This window comes from Enhydra lutris, unplaced genomic scaffold (assembly GCF_002288905.1).
Source record: "Enhydra lutris kenyoni isolate GAN:26980312 unplaced genomic scaffold, ASM228890v2 scaffoldscaffold59, whole genome shotgun sequence".
NCBI lineage: Eukaryota > Metazoa > Chordata > Mammalia > Carnivora > Mustelidae > Enhydra > Enhydra lutris.
In genome coordinates this window covers 11,770,992-11,792,378 of record NW_019154143.1, presented here as the reverse complement: position 1 = coordinate 11,792,378, position 21,387 = coordinate 11,770,992, and the positions used below count along the sequence as shown (strand labels likewise).

The window sequence follows — 21,387 nt, the reverse complement described above, 5'->3', positions numbered from 1 at the left end:
CATTCACTCCTTACAGCAAGTCTGTGAGCAGTCAAAATTATACCCATTTCACAGATAAGGAACTGGACATTGAGAAAAAAACACCTACAAATCACTTCAGAACAAGAATATGAATTTATTATGTTTAGGCCACCAGCCCTCCTGAGTTCTCCTTCTTTCCTCTATTTCTTCCAATTAATTGAGTGAAGTGGCTTATATGTACACTTATACAGGATTTCTTTACTAATCAACTGTTCTTCCACTCTAAAAATAAGCAGGACAAGCAAGGAAAACTAGTCCTTATGGTAGGGTAAAAGACACACAGAAACTGAAGCAAACATCATCCCATAATTAGGCTACTTCAGTTGCAACCTAATTCTGGGGTTTGGCACACGCAGCTGGGTTAACACCGGGGTCCCTACAGAAGCAGACATAATTGCTGAAGCAAAATTTGAAATCACTCCAGTATTTGGTTTACTTTCAGGTTCAGAATGAGGTCCTAACTGGGAAAGCTCCTGAGACAGGAGTTTGGAGCAAAAACTAAATATAAAATGTGGGAAAGTAGTTGCCCAAACTAAATTGTGGTCACCTGGGTATCCAATTCAACACACTGATATATCCCATTCTACTCGACATCACAGTAAACAGGTATAAACCTTCTGTCATAAATCAGTATGAATAGTTAAGTTACACCTCAATCAATGAGTCTCATCCAGACTCTTCTAGAGCACAAGTTATTTCTGTTACCTGTAAATGCCTGGCTTATAAGAACAGGGACACAAAGTATTTTCCAGTGTGCTAGTGTAAATCAACTTACATGGATTCTAACAAATACTGATTCATCTTAAAGAGGACCTCATTCATCAGGAAAAAGGGCTACTTATTAAATTTTGGTGAGAAAAAGAAAAAAAGAAGATTAAAATAATCTAAACTGACAGGATACAATAGACTACCCCCTAAGCTAAAGTTATCTCAATTAAAAAAGACCACAAACTAAAATAATTATTTTAAACATAAATAAAACATTTTCATATAAAATATATTGTTAAATTTGAAACTATGCCCACACTTTCTTATAAAATAGCCTCTAGGACACTAGCTGACATAATAGAGACTCAAGAATATTGAACAAATGGACATGATAATTTGCATTCATTTTTAAACCTTATTTTTTAATAATCTTTCAACATCTCTCTTAAGTAAAAAGGATCTTCTGTTAAGAATTTGGATTCTATTTGGATCTTTAACAAGCCAAATTATCTTTTTTGTATGATATTTAAAATATGAACATTATTACTTAATGTAATTATAAAATATAAGGGGGAATTAAAGATTCGCTAAAAATTTCAATTTAATTAACTAAAATTCAGCAATTTTACTGATTTTTTTCCTGATAAATATTATATATTTGTATGCATAGAAGTGTATGTGTGTATACACACACACACAAACACACCACTTTTTTCTGTCAATTTTAACCATTTATTTACTTTTCAGTTAACAATAAAAGTTCATGTGGACAGTAAATCAGGAAATACTTTCTATGGTGGCTTTAAAGTACATTTTTTAAACCCAAAAATGTTATCCAGAGCCATTTTAGGCAACAATGTAACCAAAGTATAAATAGTAAAAATTCGCATCCCCTTGAACAACTGTCCTTCCACTCATTCCACTCAGAACACAATGAACCATTAGTTCACTGTGAGCAGAGTTCCTGTTCACTTAGCTGCAACATCATTTAAGTACGGAATCAAAGCAAAAAAAAAAAAAAAAGAATAGAAAAATATACATTAATATTAAATCATATGCTAGCTGAATGTAGGTTCCCACAGAAATATTTTGCCATAAACTTCTAAAATCACTTCTCAAGCATAGCTATTTTCATCCAAGGACCAATTTCCTTTACTTTCATTATCTTTTACAGTGAAATGCTCCATCTCAAGTTACTTATCGGAGCCATTACCAGCAAACATAGTCACACACATCTAGTTCAAGATATGAATATGAGTGTAATACTTACTTTCCGTTATAAATCTGTATAAAACAAATAGGGCTGCCATTACTTATATACTGCACAAAAGACACAAGAATGAATACAAATTATTTTTCATCAAAATGAAATTTCTAATCAATTTAAGAGATTTCCAACTATGAGGACATTAAATACTTAAAATACCAGGCAGTCTCTTCTGTTACAGAATGCCAGTCAGGAGAGATCTGAAAGAGATTCTTTATTGGTAGCCATATACAGTTGATTATACCATCTCTTGTGTTTTCTCGCTATTTAAAATATAGAACCTGGACATTTAAAACATTACCAATGCAATAATCGCTACAGACTGTCACTGGATCTTTTAAAAGTTTGTTAAAAATTACCAAAGTCATGATGAATACAATTATCACAGCTATGTCATTTGAAAACGGAATATAAATTATGCTGCTAACGACAAAAACATTGAGACACATAAACATCACAATGTAACAGGAAGAACTCATAACTATTTAATATGAAAAATTAAATTTAAAAAGTTATGTTAGAGAACTTGGGGAATATTTCACTTTAGCAAAAACAATCTATGTATCTCCAACTTCTATGATACAGTATACAATAAAATACTTTTAAAAGATAGGACATTCAAATGCTTCATTTACACAATATTGCCAATACTAATAAAAGTGATGCCCTTAAACACGAACTGCTCTGCTGTGATTTTAAAAATGTTTTCTTTACTTCATTTTACATTTTAGTTAGCAGTTAGCATTACATATTAATCAGTTCTGTCGACAGAGAAGATCCTAGTCAAAATACTGTTGCTCAAAAGTAATGTACATCATATTGCTTGAAACTAACAACCATATAAAAGTGGTAATCATTTATCTAAACATTGATTATGAAAGACGACTGGCATATATTTGGGCAGAGTGTCAAGTTCATGATGGGTTATTTACGATAAAAGTACTTTTACCGAAACTAACATGATATATAGGTTTCTATATCAATTACTACAGTCTCTTAAAGTTATAAAAATATTATATAAAATACCACAGGCTTTAGAGGATATAACTTCATGTGGTTCTGATACTAGCAGCTGAAAAGTATTTATAATTTAAAAATAAATAAACTATAGAGGTAAACCAGTTACAAAACAGCAGAAGACTGCAATAGTCACAGAGTGAAAAGAATTGCTTAATTACACGATAGCTAACAAAATGGTGAAGCGGTCGGATCAAAAGTTTTAAAAACCTCTTTCAGAGACTTGTCATCTGGTTCTCTACTGGGATCACTCTCCGGGGTGGGACTCGTATGCCCTGGCTGCCTGGACTGCCTTGGATCGCTGTACTGCGGTCTAATTAAGCCTGTTAATGCCTGAATAGGAAGACTGTGCACTGCTGGGACCTGAACCATACCAGGACTCCTGAGGGTGTCTGCCTGTGGGTCAGCCGGCCCATCCACGGCGACTTCCACATTTGCACTGGTTTTCTGTGGCAGGACTGCTTCTCCAGGAGAAGGCTCAGTTTTGTCACTACTTTTTAAACCACCACTTTTTTTCGGGTTCTCTGTATTTTCTGTTGCTAACTCTGACGCAGATGATGAAGCATGCTCCCTAGGGTCATACAAACTAATACCACTAAGAACTGAACTTGGGGTTCCCAGGGGAAGGCCAGCTGAAGAGGAGAGTTTAGGGGCATATGGAGGCAAGGCCCCCGGCCCGGAACTGCTAGTCGTGGCCCCTGAGGGCTGCGACGAAGCAGGGTTAGATCTGGCTAAGTGAGGGGTGCCCTTTAATGTATGTGAGTCCTTCATAACCGCTGGGTGAGACTCTGTACTGTGCAGTCTATGAAGTCTAGGATCAAAATTTTTTTGCAGCCTAGGATCTCCTAATTTACTTCCTGAACTATGCAGGTCTCCAAATTGTTCTAGGTAGCCTTCTCTGTTTGCGGTGTTCACTTTGACTTTGGCTGCTGATTTTGGATCAGTGGGCACTGTGTTCTGATGAAGATCGCTTTTTGTATTCCACAACCTACTGAGCCTCTGGTCAGCTATAAGAGGGGGCAGAGGTAAATTGATTGAAGATACTGGGTCAGGTTTAGGTAAAGGGACTGGAAGTAAGTCTTCTGGAGCCCACACGATGTGTTTTGCGAAGTTGGGTTTGGTTAGGATAATATCCATTTTAATGTGACTGAACTGCCTCAGCTGTGACCTCGGATCCTGGAGCATTATGCCAGGGGAAGAATCCAAAGGTATTAAGAAAGCTTTTTCTCTCAATTCTCTTTCTGTATCTTCATCATCATCATCTCCTCTTTTGTGTTTGACGGAGCCGGGATTTGCATGATGCGAATCAAACTTTGTTCCACCAACAGAAGATCCTACATGACCGCTTCCATTCCCTCTCAATTTCCTGGGATCCCACGCTAGTCTAAGATCCAGTGGGGCAGACTCAGAGGATTTTCTCACGTCTTGCCTTGGGATAGTCCTAAGTCTAGGGTCAACAACTTGGTTTCCTTTGCTTTTCTCTTTAGCGAGTCTTGGGTCAGTAGGAGTGCTGAGATCTGTGGAAGGCTGTTGCTGATTCCTTAAAGTTTCTGTTTGTTTCTGTAATGTTTTCAGTATTGACTTCACACTGCTTCCTTCTTCCTCTTCACTACTGGAATACCAGTTAACAGTATCATCTAAATGCAGATAAAAACTTATTGTAAAGAATGAAGCATTCATATTTTACCTTAATTAAGATAATCAAAAAACATGCAATATTTCTAGAATAAGTGTAGTCTAACTTCAAGAAAATGCATCAGAGAAATGCCAGAGTTTCAACACTGGAGTAAAATTAGATGTGGAATGACAATAATCAATTTAGTCATCATACTCTATAGAGAAAGAGGTGTGATATTAGAATATGTGTAGCGTCCTTCTGGTCAGGGAGAAGGCAGGACCTTTTATTCGGATTGGCCAAAAGGGAACTGAGAGTAGGTGTGGCATGACAGAATTGGGGAAGGAGGGAAAATACTCTTGGAAAAGAATACTAAAATGTTTTGGATCTCTTTAATTTAAGTAATACTTAAGCTTTGTAGCTCTGGATTTATTGAGATAACAAGGATGCAATATTTTTAAAAAATCTGGAAAGAAAACAAAACAATGAAGTACTGGTTAAGGGAGCATTGGGAAACAAGCAAATGAGGGATGAGGTAGAGATTTTTCATCTATAGCTTATTATATTTCTAGATGCTTGACATATGTGAATATATTAGCTATTTAAACATTTTAAAGTAAAAATAACAAAACTAAATCCTGAAATTTATATACTTTAACTTTATGGGAACACTTTGGGCCGTACTCCTAAAGGCTTATATTTAACCCTAGTGTGTTAGACACCCTGTTAAGAATCTTAACTGTCAGAGGTGTTCTTTCTAGTAGTACAGCAGGGATTATAAACTGATGCTACAGGAGACAGACCTTCCTTTCCATTAAAACATACATATGTTAAAAAAAACATACATATGTTGACTCTGACTTGGTAACACACATACACACAAACACACACATATGTATGTGTCCTAGAATGTCATGGATTAATAGAATATTGGGCATATTCTCATTTAACTCATCTCACTGCTCACTAGCACGTTTCTACTACACATAATTTCAGTGTTACACACTTAGTTTGAACAGAGTTACAAAACAGGAATTGATATTTAGGGTGGAATTATGGCTTAAAATCATATAGACTATATATCACAGCAGAAAAAAGTTTTGGCTTGTTTTTAAAGTTTTCTTTTTAAGGAATCTCTCCAACCAAAGTGGGACTTGAACTCACAACCCCAAGCATCAAGAGTCTTATGCTCCACTGACTCAGGCAGCCAGGTACCCCAACCCAATGGAAAAAAGTTTCACTCATATTTCGGTGTCAGTGTCAGAAAAAACTACTAGACACTAGATCTCTTTTCTTCCTCACTTTGACCTTGGGAAGACCAAAGCTGAACTAGTGATTAACTTTAACCTGTTGCCATTATTTTAAATATTTCTGCATAGCAATTCATTTCTCACAGAATTTGTTACTTGATCCAAATATGTAAGATGATCCAAATCTGACCCACAAAAGGAAGATGCTATTTTATTTTGCCTTTCTTATCAATATATTTCATAAGCCATCTTCAATCATTTCTGGAATGAGAAGGAAAGCAGACCGAAGGGTAGGCCAATGAAAAGGAGATATTAGATAAGAAATGACAGTTAACAGCTTTTTCAGCTTTTTATCAAAGGAGAGATTAAAATTATAAGGGCACTACAATTTATAAAAATGAACACGAACACACACACAAAAATCTAGCTGTTCACTACTAGGTATTTATCCAAAGATACAAATGTAGTGATCCAAAGGGGCACCTGCACCCCAATGTTTATAGCAGCAATGTCCACAATAGCCAAACTGTGGAAAGAGCCCAGAAGTCCATTGACAGATGAATGGATAAAGAGGATATGGCGCGCGCGCACACACACACACACCATGGACTATTACTTAGCCATCAAAAAGAATGAAATCTTACCATTTATAATGATGTGGATGGAACTACAGGGTATTATACTAAGTGAAATCAATCAGCTAAAGACAATTATATAATCTCACTCATATGTGGAATTTAAGAAACAAAACAGAGGAGCACAGGGGAAGGGTGGGAAAAATAAAACAAGATGAAATCAGAGAGACAAACCATAAGAGACTCTTAATTATAGGAAAAAAACAGGGCTGCCAGAGGGGAGGGGAGTGGGGAGGACAGGGTAATTGGGTAACAGGCATTAAGGAGTGCACACGATATAATGAGCAGTGGGTGTTATATACAACTGATGAATCACTGAACTTTACCTCTGAAACTAATAATACACTATATGTTAATTAACTGAATTTAAATTCTTTAAAAAACCTAGCCATTCAAGATTTTTTCTGGATACAGAGAAAAAAACCTTCATAAAACATCACCAATTATATTACTATAGTACAAAATTTTATATCCAGAAAAACTATAAATTTTCTTATTTATGAAAATGTAAATCTAAGACTTTATAGAAAGATAATCATTAAAAATTTTTTTTAAGTTTAAGCACTTTAAGAAGCAAACATAAATTGTATAGAAAACGAACTTATTAGGAATCCCTAATTTCCCTGTGATGTTAAATAAATGAAGTGTTAATGCTACCTTCTTTGAAAAGGTAACAGATGTTTATATAATAGCTTGTAGCTACCTAATGTTACCCAGTTTTACATATTTATAAATTTTATGCTTAAGAGTAGGCAAATGGGCACCTGGCTGGCTGAGCTGGTGGAGCATGAGACTCCTGGTCTTGGGTCGTGGGTTTGAGCCCCATGTTGGCCATGCAATTTACTTAATTAAAAAAAAAAAATAAAGGGGCGTCTGGGTGGCTCAGTGGGTTAAAGCCTCTGTCTCTGGCTCAGGTCATGGTCCCAGGGTCCTGGGATCGAGCCCCGCATCGGGCTCTTGGCGGGGAGCCTGCTTCTTCCTCCTCTCTCTCTGCGTGCCTCTCTGCCTACTTGTGATCTCTATCAAATAAATAAATAAATAAAAATTAAAAAAAAAATACACACACACAAGAAAGTGGGCAAACATATCAATTCTGTAATTCATAAGAAGAACTGGATGTGTTAAGCTTTCTCTCCTCAACTGAATGAAGTAACTGTTATATACTTATCAATATCAAAAATACTAAGGTAAACTTGAGGTTTCCACATAATCTTTTATGTTAAAAATAATATTCCTTCATAATATAGTAGAATACAACCTATGCCCATAAAAACTCTAATAACTGAATCATTTTAAACTTGGGCTAGAAGTCAAAATTTCTACACTGGAAGATGTCTGGTTCCTGTTTTATTTCCTTCTTCCATAAAAAGGGCTTCAGCCAGGCCTCACACTATAGCTTCAGATCTACTCACTGCTTCAGGTAAAATTCTTTGCAATTAAGTACTAGAGCATTAATGACACTGAAACCATGACCAATTCCAAGCAGATAGAAGCTACAAGGTAAGCTGGAAGTAGAATAGATAGTTCAAAGGAACTAATTTTTCAAATTTTAACCTATTCAAGAGCATTTCAGGAACTGGGTAATTCCAAAGTAAGATGCTACCATAACAACTGACACACCTTCGTCCTTGCTTGGTGCCCTTTGAGGTTGGGTGCTGCTTGGTTCATCTTCTTCTTGGTACTTCTGAGTAAGTCTGACAAAAAGAGCTCTCTGCACTGCAGGGAGGAGGCCTGGGGCAGGCAGGGGGCCGTGGCCTGTCGTGCTGCTGCTGCCATCAGATCCACTCCCACAGTTAGGGGAGTCTTGAACAATGGGAGGCTGATGCTGGGCAAAGTCAACATGCCACAACCCATCTATACACGTAACACAGAAAGACACAGACACTGATTTAGCACTGAACTCCACTAGAGAGTGCCACGGTCAATTACAAGAAAATGAAGCTTTAATAGTAACTATATTTGATTACCGTATTACTATGTGATTGTAAATGTTTTTTTAAAGATATTATTTTATTTTAGAGAAAGAGAGCATTGAGGGGAGAGGCAGGGGCAAGCAGATTCCATGCTGAGCGTGGAGCTGGACGCAGGGCTCGTCTCATGACCCGGAGCTTATGACCTGAGCTGAAATGAAAACTTGGGACTCTTAACCGACTGAGCCACGTGAGCACCCAATTGTAAATATTTTTTTTAAAGCTATCTAAAGTTCTGGTGTAGCAAATGTTTGGTTAAATTTAAAATATATTTTATGGCTTCAATTTCATTACATTTTACTTAGCTTTATTAAAAACACACATTCTTATCATGTTTTTAATGAAAAATAGAGAACACCAAAGATTTTAAATTAAAAATGAGTCGGGCGCCTGGGTGGCTCAGTCGTTAAGCGTATGCCTTCGGCTCAGGTCATAATCCCAGAGTCCTGGGATCAAGCCCCGCATCAGGCTCCCTGCTCAGCGGAAAGCCTGCTTCTCCCTCTCCCACTCCCCCTGCTTATGTTCCCTCTCTTGCTGTGTCTCTGTCAAATAAATAAATATAATCTTAAAAAAAAAAAAAGAAAAGAAAAGCTTAAAAACAATTAAAAATGAGTTATTTGAAAAGGTAAACTTACCACCAGAGTTACTAGGTGGCTGAAAATTAGGTACAGCATGCTGTGAATAGTAATTATCATAAAATTCAGCTGGGTTTTGTAGGGACTCATAACTGGTGTTGAGCTGCATTTCACCAGGACTTTGCAGGTATGAGGAACCTGGAGAACAGTGATTCTCTCTGGGTACTTTCATCATGTGTTCTGGAAAGCCCGAGCAATGGTAAGCACCACTCATATTCTGTGGTGTCAAAGGTGTATCTGGTTGAACAAGTACTCCAGCTTGACTGTGAGGACCTAAAATTCCAGGCGGAGCAGGCGGCAAAGGTGGGCTGTGTGGCACTGCGGCGCATTGATGATGTCCGGGGGACCCCGGGTGCATCACAGGACTACTGTGTCCCTGAGACATATTAGGTCCAGGACCCGGACTTGATCCAGAACTATAGATATGTTGAGGATGTGGGCTGCTTTCCTGAAACTGTGGTCCTGGTGGTGAGGCACTGTTATAAAATGCTGGTGGCCTGTAGACATAAAGAATAATATTTCTTAGTTCAAAGAAAAGAGGCAAACAAGAATGTTATATTTTAAATATGTATGGTTAAGTGTGTTTTTTTGTATCAGAATATGTTTTTAAGAAGCAGTTTATTCTACATTATCTCCAAATAAAAACGCCAGTAGATGCATCTTGCCTTCATTTTAGCCCATAGTCTTAATCAATAGACACTATCAGCTGTTCTAAAGCTTACAGCTATTTTGAAAAATACAGAAAAGGGCAAAGATAAGTAAGAATCACCTCTAATCCTGCCACCCACAGAAATATTTTTTGGTTAGTTAATATTTTTTGGTTAGACTTTTTTCTAGGCATACATGGACCTTTTCTAAAATATAACAAAATTAGAATTATACTATATAAACACACACCTTTTCAATTTCTAATGGATTACTGTCAGCATATAAAAAGACCTTTAGGTTTTGGGTGTTGTTCTTCTTTCTGGACATCTTACTAATTTAAGTTACTATTTCTAATAGTTTTGTCAGTTGATTCCTTCAGGTCTATCAAGGGAGACTGCCCCAAAAATGAGTTCCCTCTCCATTTCTTTCTTTCTTTTTTTTGCCTCTCCATTTCTATCTTTATATCTATTATGTCTTTCTCTTTTTGCATTGGCTAGCATCCGATCTACAGTATTAGCCAAACAATGGACATACTTATCTTCTTCTTGACCTTAAGAGAAATAATTTTAATGGTTCACATTTCCTGTCAATTTCTTGTTCCTCATTTACTGAGATCTCACTGATTTTCTGAGTGTTCAGGGTTAAAATAATCTACAGTGGGACTTGCAGCCCAGGTGCACAGACTCTGGGAAAGGGCAGCAGGACTGGAATGGTGTTGTTAGAAAATGCAAATCTGGATCCAGCTTACCAAAGGTTTTCCTCTAATAGCCTAAGGAAAAATTTCTCTAAAAGAATCAAATATTTTGGAGACATGCTAATGCCACTATTTGAAGATGTTATCAATGCCAAATGTAGCCTACTAATGAATTGGGAGACATACCAATTCCAGCCACAGGGCAGTGTCTCTCAGGGTTACTCTGTGGAGAGGTTTTTAAAGCTGTTAAGGATTCCACAGAGAGAAGCACTGATGGTATGCAGCAGGGGACAGAGACAAAGGAAAGCAGGAAGAGCATTTGGGGTGAATGCCAGGTATCTGCTATCTCTACCTAAGTTTAATTACATGATTAACATGGAATACAAGTTAGTTTCTCAGTAGGAAATTTTAGGGGGAAAATGATGCCATTTTTGAAGATTTTAACTTACTTCTTCCCAATCTTATGTGCTAAATCCACAGTAGGTTTTACAACTATTTCAAAAAGAGATGGGATTTTCTTGAAATCATCAGAGAGATCTGTCTGAAAATCATCTTCAGGATCAGAAAAGGGAAAATGTTCTGGTGGAGTTGGGAGAAGCCCAACTCCTGGAGGTGGTTTGGGAAGAGGAGTTATGCCCCGTTTTCTAAGTTCTTCTAATTCTCGTTCATCTTCATTTGTGGCTTCTTCTTCAGTGTTCAACACCTAAAAATGATTGGCAAAGATTACTATTCCAAAACAAGCTTTCTTCCTTACATTTAAAAACTGTGAAGACTTCAATAAACCAGTTTTGTTATTAGAAAAATATCATTCTGAAGTCAAAATGGGTCAGAGAGAGCTAACTCATTTTTGATAATAAGGTTCAAAGTGGTAAAAGATATTTCTCAAAGTACATTAGCTTTTTAATGGCAGAACAAGGGTAAGAATGAAAGATTTTAATTCCTAATACTTCTGCTTTTCTAACATACTACGCTCATAGATTAAAACATAAAATAACAAATCCTTGATTTCTCAGGCGACTTTTCTGAAATATGATTTATAAAATATGATTCAAGACAAATGACTCTGTGATGAGACCTAAGAAATAACTGAAGTGCAAAAATATTACTTACTTTGTCCAAAAGTTTCTTTGTTTCTTTAGTCAGATCATCATGTGAAAATTTACAGTTGTCTCCTTGGTAACATTTTGCTCCACTATGGTAGAACTTACACGGAAATTCATGTAAATAAAAATATTAAGGAACAGACCAAGTGACATCAAACTCTAATACTTTGAAATCCAAAACATATCAGTGCTGAGTCAATAAGACTGTATTACTATATATTGTACTGAATTTTTTATACATGTCAGATAATTTTTAAGATGAAATATTTCAATTATGCAGCAAAACATTCAAAGATTTTAATCTTCCTTACTATATTAAGCTAGAAAATATTTTAAAGAAAAAATAATTGTTATAGCAAATACAATAGTATTTCAATAATGTAAGTTCTGTTACTTCCCACAATAAAAATTGTAGACAGAGCAAATAAATTTTGTAGCAAGAGCTTATATCTATAAAGGAAATAAAGGGGCTCGATATATCACATTAAAGTCAAATATCCCAACATGAAAACTATAAGCTAAGCTACCTCATGATTTTGGAAACAAATTTTAAACTTCTAAAGAAAATATTAAATCCAGAAGTTTATTGAAAAATATGCCATTTTCAGGTGGCTTACATTCAGGGAATTCCTGAGGGGTTTTAGGAAATTTATTATTGTAATCAACACTTTGACAAGATCAAGAGGAAAAAGTCCTATGACCATAGCAGATGCTATTTTAAATTTAAAACCAAAGTAGGTTTTCTAGGGATTTTGAAAAACCTCAGTAATGTTTTATAACCTCAATATTTTGGTTAACATCTTTTTAATAAAGGATATTATGCATATAAATGCAGTTCTCTCCTTTGGTACAATATCCTTGTAAATAAAACTTGCAGATCTCCTTTCTCTTCTCCAACTCTGCATCATGATCAAATTTACACTGATCTCCCTGTCACAAAAGAGAAAAAAAGAAACAATTGAATTTTCTCTATGGTGTTTCATGGTGGAACTACGGCCATATCTTCAGTGTTTAAATAATGATCTAATAATAATTCAAACAATCTCTTGGAAGTCTTGCCCAAGTCAGTGGGTGTGGCTATGCACAGAGGCAGAGGTAGCACCAAGAGCATGGCCTCAGAGCCTACTGCCCGGGTTCCACCAGCACTCACCGTTTCTAGTTGAGCCACTAGGGACACTTATTTAACCTCTTGGTTTGGCCATGTTTAAAATGGGGCTATTAACAGTACCTAATTCATAGGGTTGCTGTAAAGATTAAAACATTTAATATTAATAATCCACTTTAAACAGTACTTGCCACAGAGTCAGCATTTTGTGTTTGTTAAATAAAATCTGGGTTCAACAAATTGTATTATGTGTCCCAGAACAGAATTAAGTACGCTCCGATGTACAGTATTTCCAAAGACACACTTTGAAGATACACTTTGAAGAACCAGCTTTATAATTACAAGTGTATGAGAAATGAAAAAAAAAAAAAAAAACTAACCACGCCCTAAAAAGACTTTACATTTTAAAGATTATTGTGGAAGTTAAAATTCTTTATGATATCTCCCCAAATTTACCTTAATACATCTCCCTTCCAGAAAGTATTTACAGATTTGTTTTCCTTTGTGTTCCACTGTGTGCTGATTAATGAATTCCTGAGTCATAACCTTCCATTTTTTCCCTGGTTTACTATACTGTAAGAAAGAAAAATTCATTTGAATACAACATATAAAATATTAAATATGTACTAAAATGGACAGTCAAATGGATTAGGAAAGCAGTACAAATTACTATTTAAAATGGTCAAGAGTGGACATTCAGATACTATTCATTTATTTGCAGAGACAGGCTTCTAATACACTGCTCATTGCTACTAGTGGTTGCAAAGAACCTATTTCTATTTTAATGAGGAAGTACAACTACTTTTTAAAAATAAAATTATGAAAAGCCTGAAAATTAACAATAATACTTGTTGGCAAAGATGTTAAATGTGCTTTCTTGTGATTTGCTGATAGCTATGTTATAAAAGATTTGTAATACCCATACTGTTTGACAAAATTTGTACTTTTCAGGAGTATTCTGAAGGAATTATCAGGGAGGCACACATACTTTATTCATGAAAATAATTACTGCAGAATTACTTTGAATGATAAAACAAACAGAAAGATAACTAGAAATTACCCATCCCAAATGATGAGACCAGTCAAATACATTATGATGTAGGTCAGTGATAGATTAGTATGTAATCATTACAAACCGATGAGATGGAGTGACAATTTAGGAACATAAGAAAATGTTCACGATACTTTACTAAGTGGAAAACTGATCTGAATGTTATAATAATAAAGACAAAGGATAAAAGACTCAAAGAATATATCCCCACATTTAAGAGTGTATATCTCTAGATGGATCTCCAAAAAAATCAGAGATTTTTTGCATGTGTGGTTATTCTGTACTTCCTTTAGGAAAGAAAAAAAAAAAAGGAGGGAGGATGTATTTCTTTAAACTTTTAAAAAATAACAAAAAGAAGTATATGGTAGAAAATCTCACAGCCCTACTTGCTTTCCTTACTTCTCCTTAGACCCCTGTTCAACTTTTGCTGAGTACAAGAAAACTGAGTAACAAGAGTATGAGGCTTAGCCAGGCTAAGGACTTACATTCATGAGCTCTATAAAATAGCACTGTTTTTCAAACACCCGGTATGCATCATACTTTTTATATAGCAGGGGTTCACAATAACTATTTGCCTTTCTAATCTGATTTGTTTCCCTTTCCTTCAGTTTGCTAGGAGATGGAGAACAAAACACAACATACTGAAAATAGGAAATTGCCTCACAGCAACCACTTGAGGCAAAAGATGGCTAGACTTAAATCTGATCCTCAGTGCTCGCATTTGAAATATATGTTTTACTATAAGAATTCTGGGGAAAAAGTACAAAATACCAAGAACACAGATAATCCTATAGGTTTTTAAAAAATATGTAAGTATACCCAAATTGCCTCAGGAAAAACACAATAAAATTGTTTATGCTATTCTCTGATCAGATCATTTAAAATGTCTTAAATTTATGTAAATTTGGCTCACAAACATTTTCTATTTCCAGGCTCATTTAGAGCAAGTAGATATAAGAAAATAGGAAGTCCAGGAGAATGCATTATACAAAATCAACAGGCCAACTAGAAGAATATAACTGAAATTAAAAAGTAAAATATTAGGTAATCACCAAAAAAATCCAAAACCACCCTGAAAAATGCACCAAGTTGTACCTATATTTCATCAATAATTCATTCTATGACTTTCTAATGATGTGCCTCCTTGTTTTAATAGAGGGTTATGGGTTTTTCTGTTTTGTTTTTTAGTTTAGTTTAGTTTAAATGAGTAGAATGTGTATCAGTATCCATAACCATGAGAAACCTAATTATAATGAAGATATTCTAAAAAATCTAAAGAAACTTTAATAATAAAATTTTAGGAGAAAATAACATGCCTAGAAGATCTGATCTTTTAAGTCTAAGCCTACAGAAGCAACGTGAATGTCCTCTACCATTAAGATCTCTTGTAACAAAGGAGTTGGAAGAACCACAGAAATCATTTAGTTCATCACCCTCACTAGACAAATGTGAAAAGTGAACATTAGAGAAATTAGTGACTTGCCAAGGGTCATATGGTGAGTCAGCAGTCAGGGTAGATAGAACTCTTTGCACTGTATTATACTACCTCTAAGAAAACACAATTCAGGGCTCCTGGATGGCTCAGTTGGTTAAACGACTGCCTTGGCTCAGATCATGATCCTGGAGTCATGGGATCAAGTCCGCATCTGGCTCCCTGCTTGGCACGGAGTCTGCTTCTCCCTCTGACCCTGCCCCTTCTCATGTTCTCTCTCTCTCTCTCTCATTCTCTCTCTCCCTCCTTCTCAAATAAATAAATAAAATAAAATAAATAAAAAGAAAATACAATTCAAGAAAGAGGGAGGGGAAAAAAGAGGGAGAGAAAGGAAAGACGAAGATAGGGAAAACTAAATTATCTACTTGGTTATTTCAAAATGTACTTCCTCTAGAAGATGTATTATACTGGCATAAGAAACAAGAGCACAAAAATCTTTTTGAAATATATAAGGAAGAGGGAATGAAAAGATTTGCCGGCAAAATAATATGTATTTACAGAAAATGTAACAGGTGTTATAAATACAAAAAAAAATTAAGAGGTTTTATGGCCAACAGACTAAATAAGTTCTTAAAACCTATCAAACATTTGCTTGTTCTGTGACCACCCTTGAGTTTTCAAGACAGTTCATGTGAACATGCAGATATCTGTGAATTTATCTGGCTTTTGGAGGATCTCATACTCCCTGGAAAAGATGGAAATGGATGTATGTTGGCCACTCTAGCATGTTCACTGTACCCTGGCCAGGTTTCCCCCAGACCACTCCTGAATATGAGCTACTTGCTTGGGCTCTAGCACTCTGTTTGTTTCTAGAATCATAACAAGAAATCTCTCTTGACAGCCAATAAACTGACACAGTTGATAACATTTTAATCTTTTTTTTTTAAAGATTTTATTTATTTATTTGACAGATCACAAGTAGGCAGAGAGGCAGGCAGAGAGAGGAGAAAGCAGGCTCCTCGCTGAGCAGAGAGCCCGATGCGGGGCTCAATCCCAGGACCCTGAGACCATGACCTGAGCCGAAGGCAGAGGCTTTAACCCACTGAGCCACCCAGGCACCCCGGTAACATTTTAATCTTAATAAGCTAAAGGAAAAATATTCTAAATCTAATGAGTGCAAGAGAAATAATTTATTTTTATTTTCTATAACATGATAAAGAATTTTTTAGTTGTAATCCAAATTTATAAACATGTTAGTACTTGACAGTCTCCTTAGGGTTAATTAAACACCATACTTTCATTTTACAGATTAAGCAAATTGAAACTCAGAGACAGGTAGTAACTTGTTCAAAGCCACACTTTGTTAGAAGCTAATTTTTTTTCCAAACATAGTATGTACCTATTGGATATAGGAGAAAGCTTACTTTCAGACAGCATTCATATTAATATGGTCTAGAGAAAGCAACACACTCTAGAGGAATGTAGGAAGATGGACAGGCAGGTTACAATCACTCAGAAATTCTAAATTTGTCTCCAAAGCTGCTATTCCATGGAACAGTGAGTGGCTCAATCAATGTTAATAGATTGGGCAGGGGTTGGGGGAAGTTCAGGGTCAAGTACAATATAAAAACAATTGAGGGGCGCCTGTGTGGCTCAGTGGGTTGACTCTCTGCTTTTGGCTCAGGTCATGGTCTCAGGGTCCTGGGATCAAGCCCCGCATCGGGCTCTCTGCTCGGCAGGGAGCCTGCTTCCCCCTCTCTCTGCCTGCCTCTCTTCCTACTTGTGATCTCTCTCTGTCAAATAAATAAATAAAATCTTAAAAAAAAAATACAACAAAAACAATGGATTGAACAAAGTAAAATAGGTTTTTTTATATCTAACTTGCAAGAAGCCTTTAATACATTAATGTCAACTTAGAATCCCCAAGAGTAGACTGGCATGTGCTGGGTTTCACAAATTTATTTGGGCCTGAACTTCTTTTTTTAGGTCATACCTATTAACATCTCCTTAAATAGTATACTCAGAATACATATTAAGAAATCTTTGCTCCTTGGGGCGCGTGGGTGGTGCAGTTGTGAAGCGTCTGCGTTTGGCTCAGGTCATGATCACAGGCTCCCTGCTCAGTGGGGAGTCTGCCTCTCCCTCTCTGCCTGCCTCTCTGTCTATCTGTGATCTCTCTGTGTCAAATAAATAAAATCTTAAAAAAAAAAAAACTTTGTCCCTTATTTAAACCCAGACATCAGAAAATCAGGCATTTTCAAATTACAATATATTGCTATCCCTTTGTTTTCACTTAAGGTTGTAGCTTTTAATAACCTACTCTTGGTCTGCATAATTTAATCAGTCTTGCTGGAATGGTGTCAGAATACTAGATTTGGACTACTTTAATCCCAAGAGTCTGTACAACAAGGCTGAAATGTACATGTTCAGAATTCAATATATCTTTATTCAATATTTACTATACTTAAGGTACACAAGTTCATCGTTCCAACCATTTATATTGCCTTTTCTTCCCTTTCAATGTTTTCGGTTCTAGTAAACTAATTTACCACTATAGTATCTCCCTTCTTATTAGCCATGCTTTATATTAAGCTTTTAGCATTTTATTGCCCTTTGCATCTGGGATGACTCCTAGCAAAGGAAAGTACAATGAAGAACTACTAGGGTCACATTTTTGCTTTCAAACATAGCAGTTTTATTTGAGGTGCTTTCAAACACATTAATTTTATTTCGAGGTCACCTAAATTTGCATCTTTATACTAGTATCTTGACTAATTAAAACAACAATTCCTTTAATTCTTTTCTTTAGAATCTATTTATACTCATTTGATCTTAGCTGGAAATTTTTCATTTACTAGGAAAGTAGCACTAAAATCACAATGCTTTCTTTGCAGCTAAATAGGTTAAAAGATGGAATAGCTCTCCTCATTATCTATAAATTCTCAGTACCTCTTGATAGTCATCCATTCCTGAAAAAATATTAGGCCCTTTATTGGTTCTTCCCCCACGGTCTTTGCGTTTGATTTTCTTCGGCAAACCACGTCCACGACCGACATTAAAACTTTTAACCCTCTGTTCAATACCTAAAAGAGTTAAAATGTACTTCAAATATTATAGAAAAACAACATACCTGTCAATCTATTAGTTTATAGGGAACAGCATATTTTAAATAGTCTATAATATACAGTGCATTTTTTTTTTCCTCTCTAGATTCAATGAAAAAAAAATTAATTAAATCTTTACATTTTACTTTCCAGGTAGTGCTTCTCATTCTTTTTTTTTTTTTTAAGGGATGTTAACAATAATAAGGAGGGCAAGGCACAAGAATACACATGGCTACAGAAGTCAAAGGTAGTTTTGTTCTTTCCAGTTTTCCTGAAATAAGAAATAACAAGGCTTTCTGTTTTTAAGGGAATTAAATTTTATATTCATCCTTAAGGAAGACATTGTAGGTATTAGTGGTTAATTTGACCAAATTGAGTTTCTAGTGATAATTTTGAGTAGTATTATGTGTATTTCTAAGTAAAATTTATACCTATCTTTTACTTTTTAAAAACTTGGCTTAAATTTACAAGTATCTGAAATTGCAAAAATTATGTATTAGGTTATGTTACTATATAGAGTCATTTCTCATTTTACCAAATTCACATCGAACATTTTCTTACATATTAAGTGATCTTAAATCTACAAACAGCAAATAAATATATGAAAAAATGTTTACTTCATTAAAAGATATCAAAGAAATTAAAAATTTTAAAATAACATACCAATTTTTACCTCAAAGAATAGTGTTGGTAGGGAGTTGAGTAATTGGCATTTTCACATACTGGTGGGGTGTTATAAATTGGCCTATCAACTTTTTGGAAATCAACTTGGTAAGTGGATCAAAAATCTTCAAATGTGTGGCTATAGTTTTTGACTCAATTCTGCATTTCAGAATTTATTCTTAAGGAAAAATATTTGTGATGATGTTCTCTGAGACATGTATAAATATACAGGGTTAATCACAGAGTTAAGAAAAAACTTGGTGCCAAAAAAAAAAATCTGGGTGCAACTTAAATATCAAGTGATTATGATCACCCAAACCTAAGAATCTGTTAGGCAAGCTATGGTATGTCTGTTTAATTGAATAGAATGTTGTTGGCATTAAAAGCTACTCATTAACATAAGAATGACTGAGATTCAATTCATAGTTAAGGGAAAAAAACAAGTTAAACAGTATGCATAGTTTTTTGTTAAAAATAATTGTCAGAAAAATTCTGGAAGAATGTACACCAAAAATATTAATAGTAATTATTTCTGAGTGTAGGGATTCAAATTATTTTTGTTTTATCTTTGATCTTGGTTAGGTTATTGTTTCCACACATAGAAAAAGTCTTCTGCATTTGACCATATATTACTTTCATAACTGAGGGGGTAAAATGAATGTCAAAAATAAAAGAATACTCAATTATTTAACAGAACAAACAGGAAAAGATGAAAGGGAAAACCCCAGGTGGGAATGGATGAGCAAAACCTCTCTATGTTCCCTTATTCCCCACGTGGAATGATTCCTGACACCACTATGTCTAGACTTCAGGAACAAACTTACTAATTACAATAGCATATGTACAGACAAATTCCTTTCCTTTTTAGGTCAGCAAAGCCTGGATTCATATTTTTCAAAGGAATTTTGCTAGGAAATCAAGAAAAAATAAAGTCATAAAAACAATCACATTTACTCATAACTGGTTCCTTTTTTCAACAATATAGAAAGTACAGTGACATTGGGTTTGGGGCTCACTCCTTCACCTCAGCCTCATCTTACTCCAGTTTTCTTGAAGCAGACATTGAATGGACAATTCAAAAGGTTGATGTGACTTTTATGTGACCCATAGTTTCTTTGGCAATTTGCCCTGGTCTCTCCAGGGATTATGTCCCTCAATATAGTGGATGAAGTGATGATCACTCCAGAAATTTCTTTAGTTTATGTTCTTATTTCCAATCTTGAAGGATATCCATAATCCTAAGTATAAGTACATTTGCACAGTAAAGATGCTCATCATCTTTTCAAGTCTAATAAAAGAAAAGCTACCCAGAATTCTGTCTGTACAGGTCTAAAATATGAGGCAATGTTTAGAGTAACAGAAACAACTGAAAAATGTAAGCCATTTTTTCCAGTATATTGATATCATTATACAAGGAAAGGGAAAAAATGTAATGGGAAAGTTTTTTTTTTTATTTTTATATACTCTAAAAATATTAGCATATCTTTCTAATTCAAATATTAAGTTATCATGCAGACTGAAATATTTGTAGATGTTTGTGCTCAAAATCTATAAAATAAAGAAAAACAAATTCAGGAACCACGGGAATAAGCTGATCTTGAGAAGGGACTAAGAAATTTAAGTTGTTACTCCACAGCTAACTGCTCAAAAACACTGACAATTTCACACTTACCTTGCTGAACTTTCATTCTTTGTTTTTTCCCTGGTTCTTTAGAAAATGATGATCCTAAAGCAGTAGTTGAGGTTTCTTTAGCTTGTCTGTATTGTTTCAGCTGACTGGCAAAATCTTCCTCTGTTTCCTGACTGTAGGTACCAAAGTTGTCATCGCTGTACGTACTGTACTCATCATATTCTTTACTTTTAAATTTTTTGTTATGCTGACTCCTCTTTGATGTCATGTAGCTTCCTGATAAGTGTCCATGCTAAGTGAAAATGGACAATCATTATCAGGACTTTTCAGTTAAATAAACGAATTGACAGTAACACAGGATATCTTTTTTCCCCTCAGAAATTTGGAGAAAGAATGGGAAGATTGTTGTAGTTCTGAGTCTTGGTTAGTACTTGTCTATGATGGTATTTAAAATTAAGTTCAAAAAACTAACTGCTACTCTGGTATTATTAAATATTATAAAGTTCACAGATCTTGCTGGTGAGTGTGTTTTGTTCACTTTTTGTTTTCCACCCATGTCTCGATATTGGTACACAAAAGTATACTTAAAAATCCACACCATTATACATGAATTCCTTCTCCAAAATATTTAGTCTTTTTGAAAATATGGAAAATATAGTAAAATAGCTTGAAGTGGAAGAAAATATATATCCTCCTAATATTGTCCCAAATGACAAATTTAAACATATTATACTTAATAAACAGAAATATGTGTGGAAATTTTAGAAAGAAGAAATGTTTATATCAGAGGTCTAACAAGGACTTCCCTAAAAGTTAAAAACATCTAGTGGAAACATTGC

The 21,387-nt window shown here is 35.1% G+C and overlaps 1 protein-coding gene across 2 annotated transcripts in view; it reads right to left on the bottom strand.

The window, feature by feature from the left end:
• Nucleotides 1-1,828: 1,828 nt before the first annotated feature.
• Nucleotides 1,829-21,387, bottom strand: part of LOC111158478 (zinc finger CCCH-type containing 6) — a 60,024-nt gene continuing 40,465 nt past the window's right edge. Inside the window, exons 4-12 of one of the 2 annotated variants that reach the window (XM_022520519.1) lie at nt 20,591-20,840; nt 18,101-18,234; nt 13,125-13,241; nt 12,382-12,493; nt 11,571-11,680; nt 10,910-11,163; nt 9,119-9,615; nt 8,134-8,367; nt 1,829-4,650 (exon numbers count right to left, since the gene is read on the bottom strand). In XM_022520519.1, the coding sequence (XP_022376227.1) occupies nt 3,182-4,650; nt 8,134-8,367; nt 9,119-9,615; nt 10,910-11,163; nt 11,571-11,680; nt 12,382-12,493; nt 13,125-13,241; nt 18,101-18,234; nt 20,591-20,840 (3,177 nt within the window). In that variant the 3' untranslated portion in view covers nt 1,829-3,181. The remainder of the gene's footprint in view (nt 4,651-8,133; nt 8,368-9,118; nt 9,616-10,909; nt 11,164-11,570; nt 11,681-12,381; nt 12,494-13,124; nt 13,242-18,100; nt 18,235-20,590; nt 20,841-21,387) is intronic. The other variant, XM_022520520.1, reaches the window with a different exon arrangement.